The sequence below is a fragment of the Heteronotia binoei genome, chromosome 8, assembly GCF_032191835.1.
Source record: "Heteronotia binoei isolate CCM8104 ecotype False Entrance Well chromosome 8, APGP_CSIRO_Hbin_v1, whole genome shotgun sequence".
Lineage (NCBI taxonomy): Eukaryota > Metazoa > Chordata > Lepidosauria > Squamata > Gekkonidae > Heteronotia > Heteronotia binoei.
The window spans coordinates 76598411-76617701 of NC_083230.1; the positions used below are offsets into that span (position 1 = coordinate 76598411).

The window sequence follows — 19291 nt, forward strand, 5'->3', positions numbered from 1 at the left end:
AGTTGCCAACCTTCCATTGATGGCAACAAAACAAATTGTATGAGAAGCTGCAGGATTCTCCAAGCTGGAATTAACATGGAAATATTCCTAACATGAGAAATCATTTATAGATTTTGTTTTAGGGAAGCCTGCATGTGGTATTGGCTTTTTTGGATATTTATATGCCACTTTTGCTCCCAAGGTAGACCCAAAGCAGCTTACAATATTTTCCCCCTTCTCTATTTTATGCTCACAACAACCCTATGAGGTAGGTTATAAAGAGAGAGAGAGAATGACCGCTGCAAGGTCACCCAGAAAGGTTCCATGGCAGAGTGGGGATTTGAACCCAGCTCTCTCTGGGCCAAGTTTTACACTAACCACTATAGAACATGGGAGAATTCTCAGTGGTTCCCATTAAGTTCTAAGAGAGTTTAAAAGTTGAAGTTTAAAAGAAACTTTAAATCATCAAGGCCTAAAAAGTGTCCTGATGTGCATCTCTTTACTGTCTGCTGTGTAACTGAATAGATGCCATTTGCTCCCAGGGAGAAAAGGAAAACAGGTCACTTGAGCAAAAGCTGCCCCCTTGTGGTTTGGCCTGCAGTGATGATGGTTCCAACTAATTAACTCTGCAGTTGCACCCTCAACAAAGGGTTACTCTGCATGAGCTAACACCTTCTTTTGGGGAAGCAGATGGAGCTTTTCTCTTACCAATTTAGTGTTCAGAAGGTGCCTAGGGCATCAAAGGTGTAGACATGTCACAGGCATGCCCTTAGTTAAAGGTGAACACATGTACCCTTTTGGTAGGCAGCCGTGTTGGTCTGAAGCAGTGAAACAAAGTAGGAGTCTAGTAGACAAGTACCCTTTTGTCATGCCAAGCAAGGAGCAGCCATCACTTCTGCACCATTGCCAAGCCCTTTGTCTCAGGCCTGGCTGGCAGTGGCACAGTCCAGGAGGGGATGCTGATTGCCTCATAGGTTGCCAGCAGCCACGGGGGAGCCGAACTCTTGCAGCATGTTGGTGCCCTCTGTTATGGGCAGCACCAGTGCTGGGGTTTCTGGCACCCCAGGCAAAAGAGTGGGACATGCACCGCCCACTCCCTGCTCTGCCCTCCGACCTAGGGGGCTGAACAGGGACAGCCACATGTTTGCTGGCCTGGGAGGCATGAGTGGGGAGGAGGAGGGGATGCCTGCCCCCTGCCCCTGTGGCCAGGTGGCACTGTAGGCGGCTGCCTACCTGAAATACTCCCACCCACTGGCCCTGATTGTGGGTGCCCCAAGCATTCACTGGCAGGAGAACCGTCCCTTCAGCTACCTGAAATACCCAAACGGGGCACAGTCACAGCTCCTATTTAATTGCGGCCAAAACAGTGAGTATGATGACCATGTGACCATTTCCCAATCTAAACAGACAACATCATTGGCCCACCTCCCAACAACAAAACAGACAAGTTCCACAGTTAATCAGGACTTGTTTCTCAGACAGGACAGGAAGGGAAAATGAATCCACTTAATCACAAAACAAATGGCATCTGTCTTCAGAAATGTACTGAGGCAAATTCATTGTATTTAAACAGATTGGGAAGCTGCCTGTTTGAAAGCGAGGCTTGTTCTTGGGCAGGGAGCATTACAGTACCTTCATTGATCCGTCTCCTCCACTAACGGGTCTTCCTAAATGTCACTGAGCACAGTCCACAAAGCAGTTCACATGTTGCCTGTGGACATGCCAACCCTCACTCTGCTTACCGTGACCAGTTTGTGTAACCAGCTGAGCCAAGCGGGAAGGTGTTTCCTCAGCTCTACCAAGTCAGGCTGCCACTGGAGAGATGGCACGTTTGACTGTTCCCCTCCTCTACATACACACCCTCCTCAAAGGGGGATATTTGTCAATATGTTTGGAGATCCATTTTTGTAGCAATGTGTCCTCCTTTAAGTTGGCATGAGTAGAAGAACTTCTTGAGTGTCTTGCACATGCATGATAGTTCAAAAATGTCCTGAGATTCAGCACCTTTTTAATACATTCTCCTTGTGATTCTTTTTCCCTTCCACAAAGTTCTCAACATTAGAGACACCTCTGCTGCAGAGCCAAGATGTTGGTGCTACTGGCTGGCATTTTCATTATCCACACTGCCACGGTGATCATGCTGTTTGTCTCCACCATTGCTAATGTAAGTAACATCAGCAAACACAACCTCTTCCACTGTTCTTGGGTACTGTTTAGACAGTGCCATTTGATCCCCTCCAGTGCAGTTACAGACCAAGGAAAGAAAGCATGCCTTTTCAGACGGAGAGCCAATATGTTCATTTTTCAGAGGCTTGTATAAGGGCCAGCTCAGTGGTTCTGTGAGACTACAAAAAGACAAACTATGGGCGTTTTCACACTGACCTTACTCGGGAGCAACGTCCCTCTTCACCGCGCAGCGTCTGCGCGGATTTCGCACTAATTGCTCCGCAGAACCCGGAAGAGCCGCAAAGTCCCGTGGCTTTTGCATCGCAAATGTAAACTGGCCAAAAACCAGACGTCGCTCCCGAGTAAGGTCAGTGCGAAAACGCTCTATGTTCTATATGGCTTAAGGTCCCCTGGCTTCGTATACTCACCAGTGAAACCTCTAACATAAGTTACGCCCTGAAAACAGGAATGCTTCCTATTTATTGAAAGAAACCAGAAATTCAAGGCAGCCTAAAGGTGTGGAAGGAACGGGTGATGTTTCCACTCTCCTATCCTGGAGTAGAAAACACCTGGGCACTTCCCACTCAAAAACCAGTTGAGTGAGTGAGATTAGAAGATAATAGTTTTGAGATGCTGTATCACCCCACCTGCCAGACTGTCTGCTGTATAATTATAAGGTCCTTCCCTATTTGTCTGTTGCTGGAACTATAAAATATTCTCATGAACTGTTTGGGCAAAGTCAAGCACTGTGATGATTATTTAATGTCCTTCTAGGTTGGAGTTGGTAAGTTTTTACAGCCTGATGGGCACATCTGGTTCTCTGCTTTTGGGGGAGGGGCAGCTCAGATCTCAGCCCCTACTTGAAGCACAGCATCATCTCCCTTCCACTCTGAAGCTGCCAGATCTCCATGGTTTTGCCACTGCATGCAAGCACATGCTGGAGTGCAGTTGCACTCAGGCACACTCAGGACCAAAACATACGCTTCATGGCTGCTTTAAAAAATAAAACATCAAAGTAAAAAAAAAATGAGTGGAAATAATTAATTTCAGGAGGTACAGTGGAACAAAATAATTACACGTGTTACATAACAAGGTTTATTGCTGAAATCTGGGTGAATGTTAATACTCACATGTAACTGCTGACAGACTCAGATACATTTTTTAAAGATCCAAAAGAACAAATATGTTTTTCCCTTCTTTTCAAACATACATCAGCAAATGCTGATGATGATCACATTTGGCTGAGATTCATGGTGAGTTTGAAACCTTTTCTGTAATCTTAATTCCTTAAATCACCCTTTATGCTAAACAACAGAGAGCCTTGAAGCAAGTTAAAGGCCGGGCTCGTTCAACAAATTAGACGCTCGAGTTCCCTTTTTTTCTTGCTTTAGGATCATCTCATCATTGTCCTGCTTTGTCTCTCAGTGTCTGTCCTTAACTGACCCACCATCAATTAATTTAAGAACCCAAAGCATTCCAGACCCCTCCTCTCAGGCCGCTTCCTTCTTCCTTCTCAATTGCTTATGGCTATAGTGCTCCCTGGTGGACACTCACATGTAAAAACACTACCCTGTCACAAATACCATACCTACAGAGAGCCCTTTGCACTACACTTCAAGACTTTCAGTTCCATACTTCCAGATTTTTAAAAAAGTACATACATTATTTAGATGCTTCATGATTGATTATCCCTGATTCCAACAAACATGTATTGTAATGATTTTTGTTAAGCACCACTGTCTGTTGGTCTGTGTGCTTCTTGCAACAAAAGCCAGATTCTTTCTTCAGGCTATCAGCAGCACGGAACACAATAGGAAATGCAAAAGGAAAAGCTGAAAGTTTCAGGAAAGCAAACAGCTGTGCCTCTTTGCCAACAACACACAACAGCCTGAGGTGCAATTTTGAAGGGAGGTTTGTGTACTGAGAATCTGAAACTCAGAAGCAATAAAAAGGCCTTCTTCTAGTCCAATCCCTGAAAACTAAGACCAGGCCATTTATTTTCACGCAGACACACACAAATCAACCAATGGCAGAGAACAGGTGCCTAAACTGCAAGGTTTGAGGCCAGAATCATCTGCAGAATAGCCAAGCGTGGCCCATATCTGTGGGTATTTAAATCAGGGCCACACTGACAATAACCAGATTTTGCCACAAACTTGAGGGACTCCCTCCAGATAGGATTTCAGCTGATCTCCAGGTGACAGAGATAAGTTCCCCTGGAGAAAATGGCTACCATGCTGAAGTCCCTCCCCTCCCAAATCCCACCCTCTCCTGGTTCTACCACCTAAATCTCCAGGCATTTCTCAACTCAGAGTTGCAACCTGGGGTGTTTTTCAGGTTAATAGGAAGATTTGTCTTGTCTGTTCATGGCTCCAGTCACCAGATTTAAGTACTCTCAGATTTGGCAAATGTGGCTATTAGAATATACAAGTGTGGGCCCATTAAACTCACGGGGAGAATCCATTCCCCCACACACGCTTTCTTGTTGGGCCCGGGACAGCTCCTGGGTTGTGCTGCTAACAAGCCTAGCAAGGCTGCACACCTCTTTGGTCGCTGATGGGCCCTGACCAGCTCCTGGGTTCTGCTGCCATGTCTCCAGGCTGCCATGGCTGCCATTGGGCTTGGTGAAGCTTCTGGACTCAGCTGCAGTCACCAATGACCATATAGGAGTTAAGTGCATTCTCTGCACTTGCACAGAGATCTTTACTTGGGAGTGGTTAAAACCATCCAATATATATATATTTAAGAGCTTAAGAGAAAGTTCTTGAGGTTTCCCTACTCTGCAAGTGGCCTTGGCCTGGTGATTGGCACCACCACACAACTGTGCCATAGTTTTCCTAGGTAGAGGCTGCTGGCAGGGGAAGGGAAAGCTGAAGAGAGAGGGGCTGATAAAGGTAGGTTGGTTGTTGGGCGATAAGAGGGAAAGGAAACAGGAAAAGGGGAGAGGAGGCTTTCAGAGAAAGGAAAGAGGAAATTGTGGATGAGGGGGAAATGCCCCCTGCAAGTCCCTGTGAGTTCCCATTTGTTCTTTCCTAACCTGAGCATCAAACTAGACCTGTGATCAGGATCAATGACAGTTTGTTGGGTTTTTTTGAAGTATCTAGGAGGGGGATCTGGATTGGAGTCATGGTGAGATGAGTGTCATTCACCTTTTCCCTTTATACTGTTTTCTTGAAGCAAATCACACACATCTCAAGCAGCCGTGAACCTAATGGGACCTGTAATCATCCCCCTATGCAAGGCAAACAGCAGCTGTGGTAGAATCTGCAGGGGAGAAATGTTAAGAACATAAGAGAAGCCATGTTGGATCAGGCCAACGGCCCATCCATCCAACACTCTGTGTCACACAGTGCAAAATTTTTTATATATACACACACACTGTGGCTAATAGCCACTGATGGACCTGTGCTCCATATTTTTATCTAAACCCCTCTTGAAGGTGGCTATGCTTGTGGCCGCCACCACCTCCAGTGGCAGTGAATTCCACATGTTAATCACCCTTTGGGTGAAGAAGTACTTCCTTTTATCCGTTTTAACCTGTCTGCTCAGCAATTTCATCGAATGCCCACGAGTTCTTGTATTGTGAGAAAGGGAGAAAAGTACTTCTTTCTCTACTTTCTCCATCCCATGCATTATCTTGTAAACCTCTATCATGTAACCCCGCAGTCGACGTTTCTCCAAGCTAAAGAGTCCCAAGCGTTTCAACCTTTCTTCATAGGGAAAGTGCTCCAGCCCTTTAATCATTCTAGTTGCCCTTTTCTGGACTTTCTCCAATGCTATAATATCCTTTTTGAGGTGCAGCGACCAGAACTGCACACAGTACTCCAAATGAGACCGCACCATCGATTTATACAGGGGCATTATGATACTGGCTGATTTGTTTTCAATCCCCTTCCTAATAATTCCCAGCATGGCGTTGGCCTTTTTTATTGCAAACGCACACTGTCTTGACATTTTCAGTGAGTTATCTACCATGACCCCAAGATCTCTCTCTTGGTCAGTCTCTACCAGTTCACACCCCATCAACTTGTATTTGTAGCTGGGATTCTTGGCCCCAATGTGCATTATTTTGCACTTGTTATTGGGAGAAAGAGACAAACTCCTTGGCCCTGTGTCATGACTGGGACTTGATCTCTCCCCCCCCACAACCAGTTCTGTATTTTAAAATAAACACCAGAGTGTTTCTGACAGATCCCCTATCTTATGCATAGTCTGGCTAGCAGGGCTTTTTGGGGGGGGCGGGGCTGGAGCCCACAGGAGTGGAGCTCCACCTGGGCTGGCCAGGGCTCCAGCTGACCCAGACTCCCATGTGGCAGCATTTGGCACCAACAGGAAAAGCCTGTTCTTACTGCTGTCCAGGGGTGGTGATCTGGCTACTTGTGTTTGCTCAAAGGTAACCCATGCATTGAGCTCAGATATGCTATCAGTCAAGTAACCTCCCTTCTCATGAAAAGGAGAGCACATGTTCTGCAACCAGAAGGTCCCAGATTCAATCTCTGTCCTCTCCAGCAAAAGGATCTTGATCTCAGGTGTTTACAAAAGTCTGTAGTCTGGAGAGCCATCACCAGGCAGAGCAGAGCATGCTGAGTTGAAGGGACTGGCAAGGCAGTACCAGGCTGCTTCCAGTCGCATAATGATTTTCAAAGGCCGCTGAAGCAGTCACAGTAAGGAAACTGATTTCTAACTTTCCTTGAGGAAAAAACTCACCTCAAAATGAGTTAATAAATCTACTGATTCCTAGACCCCTTTGAGACATCATTATTTCCTGTGACAGTGCCTTCCCATCCTCAGTTCCCTGGTTTATGCTGCTACAAACACTTTCCCAAAAGAAAAGTAGTGGTAGAGCACCGGCATATGAATCACATGCATGGTGGCAGATGAATGTAAACTGGCTTGTCATGGGATGGAAGCCTATGAATGCCAGCTTTTCCTGTAGCTGCCACCTGCCCTGCTAGCTAGGTGAATATGCGCTAAGAGTCCAAGTTATCACATGGGAGAAGGAGGGGGAAACTGCTTTTTTGGATGAGCTTCAGTACAAAAATGTTTCACTTACCATGCAGGCCTAAGCAGAGTTACACCCTTCCAAGTCCACTGACTTCAACACTTAGAATGGTGCTCAGGATTGTACTTGTCAGTCAGATAAATTCCTAGAGATGAGCCAGTAAAGTGAACTGAAAGACAACACCCTGAAAAAGGGTGGCACTAGCCCTGCAATATTAATCATAGAATCATAAAGTTGGAATGGACATCCAGGGTCATCTAGTCCAACCTCTTGCACAATGCAGGAAACTCACAAATACCTCCCCCTAAATTCACAGGATCTTCATTGCTGTCAGATGGCCATCTAGCCTATGTTTAAAAGCCTCCAAGGAAGGAGAGCCCACCACCTCCTGAGGAAGCCTGTTCCACTGAGGAACCGCTCTAACGGTCAGGAAGTTCTTCTGATTTAATTTCAACCCACTGGTTCTGGTCCTACCTTTTGGGGCCACAGAAAACAATTCCACACCATCCTCTATATGACAGCCCTTCAAGTACTTGAAGATGGCAATCATATCACTCTTAGCCGCCTCCTCTCTAGGCTAAGCACGCCGAGCTCCTTCAAAATTTCTTTATAGGACTTAGTCCTAAAGAGCAGTCATCAAGCAAGTATTCCTCTACAGAGGACAATAGAGTTCTGATCACCACTGCGAGTCATTATGATTCTTTCAGTCAGGTGACTGCACTGTAGATTATTACTGGAAAATTTGCTCCCAGGTACAGTGATCTCAGTTTAGATTGGCCTCCAGAGAAGCTGCACATTTGAAATGACCCCAAGCAGTTTGTTGTTTAAAAGGTAGCTTATCCTTTTAATTAGGCAAGTGACAGGAAGCGTGCCAGGATAAGTACAGCCTTCACAAGAGAAGCAAAAGTGCTGTCGTCTAATTTCCATCCTAATGGTTTAACTGCAGGGGTGGACCAGCCATTTCACTTACCAGGAAAGTCCTTGAAGGGTGCCCCAAGCTGCAGCAGATCCACCAGAGTTTCAGGAATTACTTGGTTCAAGGCCTTTTTCAGCAATAGTTGCTTCCTCCTACTCTGCTGCCAGAAGCAATGGTTGAGCCAATGCCCATTGTCAGTGCTTTGGATTGAGTCTGACCTGCATCCCAGCGCTGTTGGCTCATAGCACCACAGGGGCAAGTCACTCGGTCTGGCTTGTTCCTGAGCCATTTACACTCCCCAGTCTGCCCCTGTTTTATGGGAATCTGTGGAATGGTGGGTGCTTGTGGCTTTTTAGGAGTTGCTGGGAAATGAGTCAAAAACTGCTGTTACCAAACCATATTATCTGTAAAAGACTTATTCATGTGGGTTACGGGGGTGGTTGGAAAAGCTAAGTAGATCAGGGTCTACTCATTGCTTGGATGGGAGCCCACACAGAGTCACTTCTGTACACCACCTGAAGTTCCATGGTTGAAGAAAGGCAGAACTTAAAGTGTAGTAACTGTGTCCAGGAAACCTCTTGAGGACTGATGTTTAAATGACTTATTTAAATCAAAACTCCATTAATAAGCAATGCTTACTAGGATACGTTCCACTGGATTTCTGGGATATTTCTCAGTTAATCTGATTAGGACTGTTAGGTGCCCAGATCCATTGCTGACTGGTAAGAGAACTCAAAGGCGCATGTAAGGACTTCTCAAAGTCTCTCTCTGTGTAAAGTGATGTCAAGTCACTTATGATAACCCCAAAGGGTTTTCAAGGCATGAGACTAACAGAGGTGGTTTGTCAGTGCCTTCCTCTGCATAATAACTCTAGAATTCCATGGTGGTTTCCCATCCAAGTATTAACCAGGGCCAACACTGCTTATCTTCTGAGAACTGACTACCTTGGTCCATCCAAGTCTACCCACATATATTTACATAACCCCCGAGCTGCTAACTGCTTAAGTTTATGATGACCCCTGGTGGTTGCTCCTGTGTAACAACAACTCATCCCTTAAATGAAAAAGCTAGAACAACATTGAACAACAGGAAGCCAACAGGAAGCCAAAACCTCAGGAATCCACAATAGGTTCTTTATTTTTCCAACACTCTGTTGTTCCAGTGTTTGGCTCATCTCCTGCTTCAGTTGAGTTCTGAGGGGACAGACTTCTGTGGTCTGCTACCTGCTCAGATAAAGATGCCTGGGAAGCTCTTTGTTGGTCCCAGAAAATATTGACCTAGAGAGCAATTTCCAAAGATACTGGTTGGAAGGTGGCCACAGGAAGAATCCTGGGAAAAGACCTTTTCACCTCCGAATGCCTGCATGTACATCACCACTAACTACACTAGTTGCTATTTAGACAAAAACCTCATTAACTGAGGTTGCAACCCTAAGAACATTTTCCTGAGATTAAGCACCAATGAATAAAATTACTTACTTTTGAGTAGACCTAAGCAGCCTCCTTGGGTCAGGAGGATATTAAGAATGTACACTTGACTCCCAAAATTATACATATATCTGGATAGTCTCCAAAAGAAATAGAAAAGAATAGTCAATTTTATGGCAAGAGCTGACCAGACTCATCACCCTCTCTTTCCACAAAAATAATTCTTAAGGAGGATTTAGGGCAGAGGCTCTGAAAAAGGGATATCACATCACAGCTCTCTCTCATATTTTTAATAGTACAAAAGTAAAAGAATCTACAGAATGTCATTGGATTCAGAGTGCAATAGTCCAGCTGCCCTTTAAATTCATGGTTTTATTAAAATTATATACATCCTGATTTTCTAACCTATAATTTCTTCCAAGTGTCTAGCAATTTAGTCAAAAAGCATTACAATAAAACCACATTAACACTTGTGTCCAAATCTACCCCACATCAGAGGATCCCAGAGGCAGCTGTTTGATAGTATTCCTCCAAAATGATTGCTTGTTCTTAATATTCAGTGAGATGAAAGAACCACAGAATGTTTACAGCAACTGCAAATTCACGGCAGGGAGGCATCTCCAGTCATGGTCAAACCCATCCTAATTGCTTCTGGTTGGGTGAAATCATATCTGAGGTGCTGTAGCCAGAGGGCAGCAACCAAGCACCAAGATGTGTCAGTGCCAGATTATTCTACGGAAATCTGTCCTCCATTCAATTCAGAGGCTGTAACTCAAGCAGCAAGCTTTGTGGAAGGAGTGTCATTTGCACCACTCGGTTCAAGTTGTACTGAATTTACTGCTCTCAACTTCATTGAACATCGAGATACTGACCCTTCAGAAAAGTCATCATACACACTCTGTTTAAGCTCAGCATAGGATGAAATATGTATCTACCACAGAATCTCACTTTGTGCTTTAAAAGAAAATAGCTCTCCAGCTTTCAGAGTTGTAGAGAAAAGATTTAACACATACAGAGAGAATGAACAAATAAGGCATGACTGGGGATGTCTGCAGTAGGGCCACTGAATACAAGACTTTGCAGATGCTTCTCCCCAGTCTTTCAGTCCATTCTCCCTCTCTTTGTTACCTTTTGCTCCCAGTGCTCCATGCATGCCTCATCCTCCACCATCCCAAGCTCCCTTCAAAAGATCCCCAGATTTGCTTCCAGGGACAGCCCTAGGGCACATAGCACCCTGGGCAGAGACTCCATCCCACCACCCACCACCCTTCTCCATGGTGCCTGTCCCACTGCTCACATCCTTCTACCCCCATAAGCAAAGCCAAGAGGAGGGTGGAAAGGATGCCCAGCTGGTACATGGTCTGTGCTGCACTCTCTGAGTGCTGCAGAGAGGCTGCATGTGTGCCAGCTGGCTGGCACACACATGGCCTCTCTGTGGTGCTCAGAGAGTGCTGCAGAGGCCAGGCACCCTCCCCACCCTCCCCACCCTCCTCCAGCTTTGCCACAAGCTGCATGCCACAGGAAGGGGAGTGGAAGGGTGCAGGTGGTAGTGTGGTGCCAAATTTGCCTATCGGGCCAGGAGGGGGGGCCTTAATTTGGCACCCCTCAGCCTGGCACCCTAGGCAAATGCTTAATGCATGCCTAATGGCAGGGCTACCACTGTTTGTTTCCAGTTCCCCACTGGTACTTGTTGATTTTCTAAAGATTCTGGAATACTTGTCACAAGAATGCTCTCTCTATGTAGGGTCAAACTATCCAAGCAACTGTTTGGGGGGAGTAAAATGAAGAGGGTGCTGATGGCTCAGTGGGGGCTCAGTTATCTCTCAGCCATCAGCAGCACAAGAGGCTTTCCACTAGCAGTGTGGACCCCTTGCTTGGGGTGACAAAATAAATTGGTCCAGCCCTGTGCAGATAACTCCCCCCCCTCTAGAGTTTTAGGTTCCATCTTGAACCTCAGAATACTGTCAGTTGGTGTCCCCCCCCACTCTATCCTACTTTATGAATAGAGTAGATGTTTTGTCTTGACTGCTGAGCAAACAAGTATAGTGTACAGCCACATCAGAGATTGCCTTTGTTATTTGTGTGATATTTCCCCAAAAACATATTCCAAAATGAACAGAAAAAAGATACACATTTTCTAAATCATGGAGTTCTCTGGTTATATAATTTGGGAAGCCTTTCGGTGCAGGAATGTAGACCTTTTCTCTGGATGCAGAGACGAGGAGCATGATGCAAGCCACTGTGAACCCCCACTGGGGAGAAAAGTGAGGTATAAATGAAGTAAATAACTATAATTATGTAAAATGCAAAAACAGTTGCTAGATGCTATACTAACCTAGTTGCCTTTCTAGATTTATCATGGCAAATTAATTTCCTTCATGAGAAAGCCACAAAGAACAAGCATTGCTCTTCTGTTTTAATTCAGGTCTGGATGGTAAGCGGCAACTTCACATCAGGACTCTGGCAGCAATGTAAAGGAAACCACTGTGGGGATGTTTTCTTCCCAGAAGATGACCAACGTAAGTGACTGATTATCTCTTGAGTTTTCTGCACACTTTGCAGCATGCTGTTGCCATTGGCCCCAGGGTGGTGCCTTCCTACTCATAACTCTCCCTCTTCTCTCCCTTTGTTGCCAGCTGCCCTCAAGACAGTCCAAGCCTTCATGATCCTGGCCATCATCTTCTCCTTCATCTCCCTGGTCATGTTCATGGTGCAGCTCTTCACTATGGAGAAAGGGAAACGCTTCTACATCACTGGAGGCTGCCTGCTGGTTTGCTGTAAGTTAATGCCCACTGAGAGGGCATGTGATGATTTTAAGGAACACAATTTCTTGGCATGGAGAGAAAATGACCCATCTGAGGCTGCAGTCCTATGCACTATTACTTTGAGAGTAAGCCCCACTGAACTCAAAGAGACTTCCTTCCAAGTTTGTGCTGGCTGCATAATTAGGATTCAGGATGAATGGAACCTTATGATGGTTGGAGAGTAGATTGGCTGCAGCACAGTTTAGGGCACAGAACAGGGTCAAGAGGTTATGTGTCCAACTACAACTTTCCCTTTATTTCCCTTACCAACGTATTGGTAAGCCCACGTTCTGCCTGACAACTCAGGACCCAGGGCAGGATCTTCCTTCCACCACTCAGAGTTAGGCAAAGGTTGTCCAAAGGGGAGGAGGAAGAGGAGAAAGAAAGGAAAGGAAAGCAGCAAACAGGCTTCCGTGAAACTGGCCAGTTCCCCATCTGGCTTGAATCCTGCTATGGTGAATTTAACTGGGGTTGAAAGGGTACATGAGACCACAGGCAGACTTACACAAAGCCATGGTCCAATTTACCTGCTGCCAAGACAAATCACTCTTGCACAAGCTTTGCTCCCAATCACAGAGAGGACTCCTCTCTCTCTCAGGCCAGAGTTCCACAAGCCCTGTTATGGCCAGCTTTGGGTTTGATATTCCTGGAGATTTGGAAGTCCAGCCTGGGACAAACAGGGGTTGGGGAGAGGAGGGACCCCAGCAAGATATAATGTCAGAGAGTCAACCTTCCAAAGCAGCTGTTCTCTCCAGGGGAACTGTATTCTGAAGACTGAGTTGTAATTTCAGGAGCTCTCCATGCCCCATCTGAAGGTTGGCATCCTTAGTGGTTCACCTGGCAGGAGCCTGTCCCAACCAACAGCAGTGTTCCTAGCTAGGAAAGCTAGCAGGCTTCTTGAGTAACTGGCTGACCTGTCTCTGCCAAAGAGTCAAGGAGGGAGAACATTGAGCGGAAAAGCTGCCAAAGCTTCTTGTCATGCATTCTAGAGTAGGACAATGACAGGGCTCTTGGGCTACTTACTGGCCAGCTGCATCCCAAAAGAACCAAGAGGGTGCTGCATTCTGCTCTTCATGCTCTTCTCAACTACAATAGTAGCCATGTCAGACATAACAAGGGGGGGCGGGGTAATCATGGCAGTGATTTCTTAGCTTCTCTCCAACCAGAAAACAAAGGCAGTGCTTGTAGGGTAAGTGGAGGGAGGTGACAACAGCCATATTTTTATTAGGTGTGTAGAGCAAAGTGAGGGCTAGAAGGAGGTTCTGTCTGTGTGGTCATCTGTATTGGCTACCAGAACTAGTGCTCCTTACAGTCACAGGGAAGCCTCTGCACATGTGGCATGTCATTAATGGTGCCACCCTAAGCAGGTCTACTCAGACTCCTGCTCAGATCTATTCAGTGGGGCTCACTACCAAGGAAATGTTCTTAGGATTGCATGACATGGCTACTGTCTTATGCACACTTACCTGAGAGCAGATCTCATTGAACTCCTTGGAACTGGTGTTCAAGTAATCATCACGAAGAAGAAGAAGAAGATATTGGATTTATATCCTGCCCTCCACTCCAAAGAGTCTCAGAGCGGCTCACAACCTCCTTTACCTTCCTCCCCCACAACAGACACCCTGTGAAGTGGGAGGGACTGAGAGGACTCTCACAGCAGCTGCCCTTTCAAGGACAACCTCTGCCAGAGCTATGGCTAACCCAAGGCCATTCCAGCAGCTGCAAGTGGAGAAGTGGGAATCAAACCCGGTTATCCCAGATAAGAGTCCACACACTTAACCACTACACCAAACTGAATAAGGTTAAATTATAAGAGAATAAGTATGAAACAGTCTTTGAATGATTGGCTGGAGGGTGAGTTGAAGCATTTGCCCTATGAAGGAAGGCTTATCAGGCTGGGAAATGATTATAGAGGGATACAACGAAGATCTCTAAAATTATGAACACTGTGTACATAGAGGAAATGGAGCGAAAATACTCTACTTTCAGTCAAAATGCTTGAGTTCAGGGTAATCCAATGACATTAAGATAGGGTGAACAAAAAGAAATATTTCTTCCCTTTGCACACAATGAATGTATAGAATTTTTTGTCATAAAAGCTCTTGATGGGTGCTGGTTTTTTGGGGAAAGATTACACACAAAGCTGCTGAAGAATTTTGGTCTGATTTTCAGAGAACAGCCAAACACATTTGGAGTTTTCACCTCTGTTTCCCTTTACAACTTTCCAGCTAGAACAATTTATCTTTCTTCCCATACATCCACACAGAGCTTTTTTGGTAGAAAAAGCCCAGCAGGAACTCATTTGCACATTAGGCCACATCCCCTGATGTCACCATTGATGCACAAATCAACCTGCTGGCATATTAAACTTTCACTAACACTTCAGGGATTAATTAGAAGCTGTGCCTCACACTGAGAATCATACTTGAATATGGGATATATTGATTAAGCCTAAAACATTTTATATTGAAGCCTTATTTTTCTAATAGAGAAAACATTAAGTAATAATAATAATAATAATAATAATAAATTTTATTTATATCCCGCCCTCCCCGCCTAGGCAGGCTCAGGGCGGCTAACAAGATATTCATACAAAAAGTTATATAATAATTTAAAAATCAGCATTATCTTAAAAAACCATTCCAATTTACATTTGACATAATTTAACAGTAACAGTGGTGTTCCTGGCGCTATTCTGTCTGTTTGCCTGATGGCGAAGATCACTGAACAGAGTCACTTTGGCAGATCCATCAGTTCAGCAATCCTTAGTCAGCAGTCTGCAAAGGCCAACCTAAAAAGGATGGTCTTGCAGGCAGAATTGGTCTAGACTCCACAGGGCCCACACCTCTTCTGGGAGCTGGTTCCATAGGCATGGAGCTGCAACGGAGAAGGCCCGTGCACGGGTGTTCTGCAATTTCGCCTCCTTTGGCCCAGGGATAGTCAGATTGTTCTTCCCTGCTGACCTCAGTGCTCTCTGGGGCTCGTATGGGGAGAGACGGTCCCTCAGGTAGGCAGGTCCTCGACCATATTAGCAAGAGAGAGAAGGTTGTGTTCTTAAACAAAAGTCTTTATCTCAGGGAAAGTATTAAGCAAAGGGAAACATTCTAGAGGAAAACTTCCACATCACATACAGCTGCAGATGGGTCAGAGCAACAGTAAACTGACCTAGGCACTTCAGGAAAAGACCAAAGCATCCCAGAATAATCCAGAGTTGCCCTAGTAACAGAAATTTCAGTCACCCACAACTGGCCTTGGCTAGCATTTTTTTGGATCTGCAAAAGTATACACATTTTTGTACCAGCAATGGCTCAGCTTTTTGCAAGGGCTCAAGTAATTCAAGGGGAAACTGGCCAGTGGGAACAGAGAAAAACTTTTGGGTCATGTTTTGAAAAAACAATTATAATTAATCTATCCCATGTTATCAAAATGTATATAAATTGCTGTATTGGACCTGGTTCCTTGAGAAACACAGGAGATATTGGTATAGAGAGAGCCTTATATAAACAAATTCTGCTTCAACAGAACTCTGGTTGCATGTTCCTTTGTTGATTGAGTGAGGAAGCATGCTTGGCTCATGGTTTGTGTGCAACACCATTTTTTTGCACAGAACTTTTTGTAGAAAAAAGCCCTGGAGGAACTTATTTGCATATTAGGCCACACCCCCTGACACCAAGCTAGTCGGAACTGTTTTAATGATTGGGGCCCTGGGGGAAAAGTCCAGGATGGGGCCCCAGCATCACCACCATCATCACTTGCTTCCAGGGCTGAGCAAGGAGTGGTGCTTGCCTCATGCCAAGCGGGTGTAAGTCATCATAGCCACTGGGAACTAGCCTCCCAAGCCCCTAAGATAGGGCAGGTGCAAGTGATGGTGATAAGAACTTGCTTATCTTCTCCCCCCCCACCACCTTTGAAAGAATGGGACTGTGGGCAGGTGAGGACATTCCAAGCATGAGAGCCAGGCCAGCTGACAAAGACCCCAGGTGACCAGATGGCTGGAGACAAGGAACAGAGATAGTACTTACCACTGTGCTCTGCTTGTGAAGCTTCTTGGCACATCAGGTTAGTTGCACTCAGAGACAGAGTACTGGAACCTTTGTTCTGATCCATCACACATGCTCTGATGCAGCTCTTATATGCCTACATTTCAGGAACTGCTCACCTTTGGGTTGACAAAAATCTTCTTTTGCTTTTCCTAAAAGAACAACAACAAAACCCTGGAAATCTGGTTAGGGTTAACCTAAGAATCCCTGTATTTGTCAAAGTATCCTCCATGTGTGACAGGGTTTGTAACTATGGCACTGCTATGGTTTCATTTGGCTAATCCAGAGGAGATTATTCCTAGATGCTCAGGGAGACTTCGAACCTGTGCAAAGGGTCAAAATAAAGACCCTCTGACATGAATTACTGCATCTATAGCATGCTTTAGAAGCCTTACTGTAACAATCTGCTACAAACTGAAATTTGGCAATGAACCTGAATGTTTTTCATGTTCATATCAGATCAGTGAATCAGTCGTTGTCAGTTCATCCATCTCGCTTGCCTTCTGGTCTAATTTCCCATAGTCATCACTGTGACACCTAAGATCATCTGGATGTTCTTGTCTCTCCCCCCCCCCCTTTCTTTTTACAGGGCTATGCATTTGTATTGCTGTCTCCATCTACACAGCCCGATTCCCACAATACTTTAAGCCGGCAGACAAGTTTCACCATGGCTACTCTTTCATACTGGCTTGGATCTGTTTTTGCTTCAGCTTCATCATTGGTGTTCTGTACCTTGTGCTCAGAAAGAAATGAGGGTTCTGATGATGAAATGGGGAGGGAGGATTGGAAATATTGGGGAGGGCTTGTGGGAGGGATGTGAAGTCATTTTTGCTATGAGAACAGTTTGCCAAAAGAAATGAATCATACACTGCTCAGCTAACTTGCCCACCCCAGACATGAATCCACCAGAGAGAGAAAAGCTGGTCTGGGCCCTCCATGTGTAATGGATAAACAGGATCATGAAGATGCTTGAAGAACCACCAAAGTAGGCAGGAGCTGTCTTCTCGCTCACAAAATTACACACTCAATTCCATTGTAAAGAACCTTACATTTTCTGCCTTTCTGATGACAGACAAAATACTTGAGATACTAGCTCTTCAGCGTTCTTCCCTAAATCTTCAGTGTTTGCAATGCATTCCCCTACACTGTCTGTAAGCTATTTCCACTCATTGTGGCAGGTGTCAAATTTCATGTCCACTAAAATGATGGTACAGAACCCCTTAAATACATTTTTAAAAGGTTAAAGACATGAAATATAGGAGCAACCTGACTAAAGTGAGACCGAATCCTAGTATTATGTTTTCTGGTTCCACCACCTCCACATTTCATTCTTAAGAGGGAAATGGGGCTACTGGTTCTGAAGAGGTTAGAAGAAAAGCTAATGAGGAGGAGAAATAAAGGTGAATGTGGGCCAGGGAGGAGCAGAAACAGACAGGCAAACAGTCCTATATGATGGGGTTCTTAGTGCTGGTAAGAAGATCATTGGTATTGGACTTCCATTACTGTTCACAATGTGTACCTGCACTTTAAGACCTCCCAGTGTCCCACTGATGCCATTGAGTTGTGATATATGTAGTGTACAATCAATGAGATGGAAAAGGCCACTTCTAGTCCTGTCAGAGACACTCTAGGAACTTTCCTCTCTGCATCAAAGAGGATTTGTGTGACTAGCTCTTCTGTCACTGTTGAGTACCTAAAGAAGGGGAGATGGGCTTCTGTCCAGAGGATAAGGTTTTTAGTCATGGATCTTGCACTGAAACTATGACCTGTCCTGAGTGGAGGGGAAGCCCTACTATCACAGAATATTCCCCTATCACAGAATAATCCTCCCCGGCCCAGGTTAAAACTGGCCATCCGAGTGAAGGTTCCATGTAACTATGCTTTTAGGGAACACCTGCACTGTGTTGCATCAGTCTTCAGTTTTCCCCTGAACTTTCAGTGCACACAATGTGACCCTCCAGTGGGGTGAGATGAAGGTCAGTTCATTACATTTGGCAAACAGAGATCCAAGCAGGAAATGGCTGCATGAGAACAGAAAGGATTTATTATGATGTCATATTGACGGTCTGCATCAGGATGTTCAGGCCAGGTACTCCTGCCAGTTAGATCCATCTCAGTAGTGAGTGGTGAGAAGGTGGTTGACCCTATTTCCACTTCATCCCACTCAAGTCTCATGTAAAGGGGTGACAAAGGCCAGCTTTAAATGTGAGGCAGGTGAAGCAAAGAAAGAGTTTCCCTGTACAACTTGGCATGACTTCACAGCCTCATTTGCAACAAACCTGTGAAAAGCTACTGTGTGTACTTAGTTTGCACGCCAGAAATCTGTGGCCCTTGTGGATCCTGTACCAGAATGCAAACTTTACCCATATAGCCAATGCAGTGTACATGCAAAAGCCCCCGGGGGAGCTCTTCTGCCTCACCAGCATCACATTCAAGTCTGGCCTAATTCAGGGCTGCAGGCTTAGTATAAACAGTGTTTCCTTTCTCTCATTGTTATATTCTTTTTACATGTAAGCTTTTTTTGGAATTTGGGGGATATGTTCTAGTATTGTACTTGCCATCTCTCCATGTGCAGTCATTGTAAATATTTTGATACAGATATCCTGACTGTAGGGATATGAAAAAAACAACAATAAATTCCATTTCCTTTACCAAACAGGAGTCTTGTATGAATTTAGTTCATTTCAGTACGTGTAAATATTGCTTTGCAGCTCTACAAAGCCAAGTTTGACTGTAAAAATGAGTGCTTCTCCATCACACACACACCTCTGTACTAAAGATCTCCCAACCCTTCAAGTAAAGGACCAGCTAGGTGTAATGCCTTTCACTGGCTTTTTATGTGAGTCAGAGGACAATACTCAGGGATTACATCTAACAGACACTTATGGCACCTATAGATGTTCCACATTTAAGGAGCAAAACACCACCACCCCAACCCTTTGGATCTATAAGTGAAT

General features: G+C 45.0%; 1 protein-coding gene across 1 annotated transcript; it reads left to right on the forward strand.

Moving 5' to 3' along the window:
• Window positions 1–2004: 2004 nt before the first annotated feature.
• On the forward strand, window positions 2005–18988 carry EMP1 (epithelial membrane protein 1). The gene is made up of 4 exons (XM_060245302.1): window positions 2005–2143; window positions 11916–12009; window positions 12127–12267; window positions 16924–18988. The coding sequence occupies exons 1-4, from the start codon at window positions 2066–2068 to the stop codon at window positions 17085–17087; spliced, it is 477 nt and encodes a 158-aa protein (XP_060101285.1). The 5' UTR covers window positions 2005–2065; the 3' UTR covers window positions 17088–18988.
• Window positions 18989–19291: the final 303 nt, after the last annotated feature.

Bases quoted from the DNA above. Each gene is read 5' to 3' on its own strand.
- EMP1 (XM_060245302.1), top strand. From the start codon at position 2,066: ATGTTGGTGCTACTGGCTGGCATTTTCATTATCCACACTGCCACGGTG. The intron at 2,144-11,915 runs GTAAGTAACATC...GTTTTAATTCAG, and splicing joins TTGTCTCCACCATTGCTAAT to GTCTGGATGGTAAGCGGCAA. The intron at 12,010-12,126 runs GTAAGTGACTGA...CTTTGTTGCCAG, and splicing joins CTTCCCAGAAGATGACCAAC to CTGCCCTCAAGACAGTCCAA.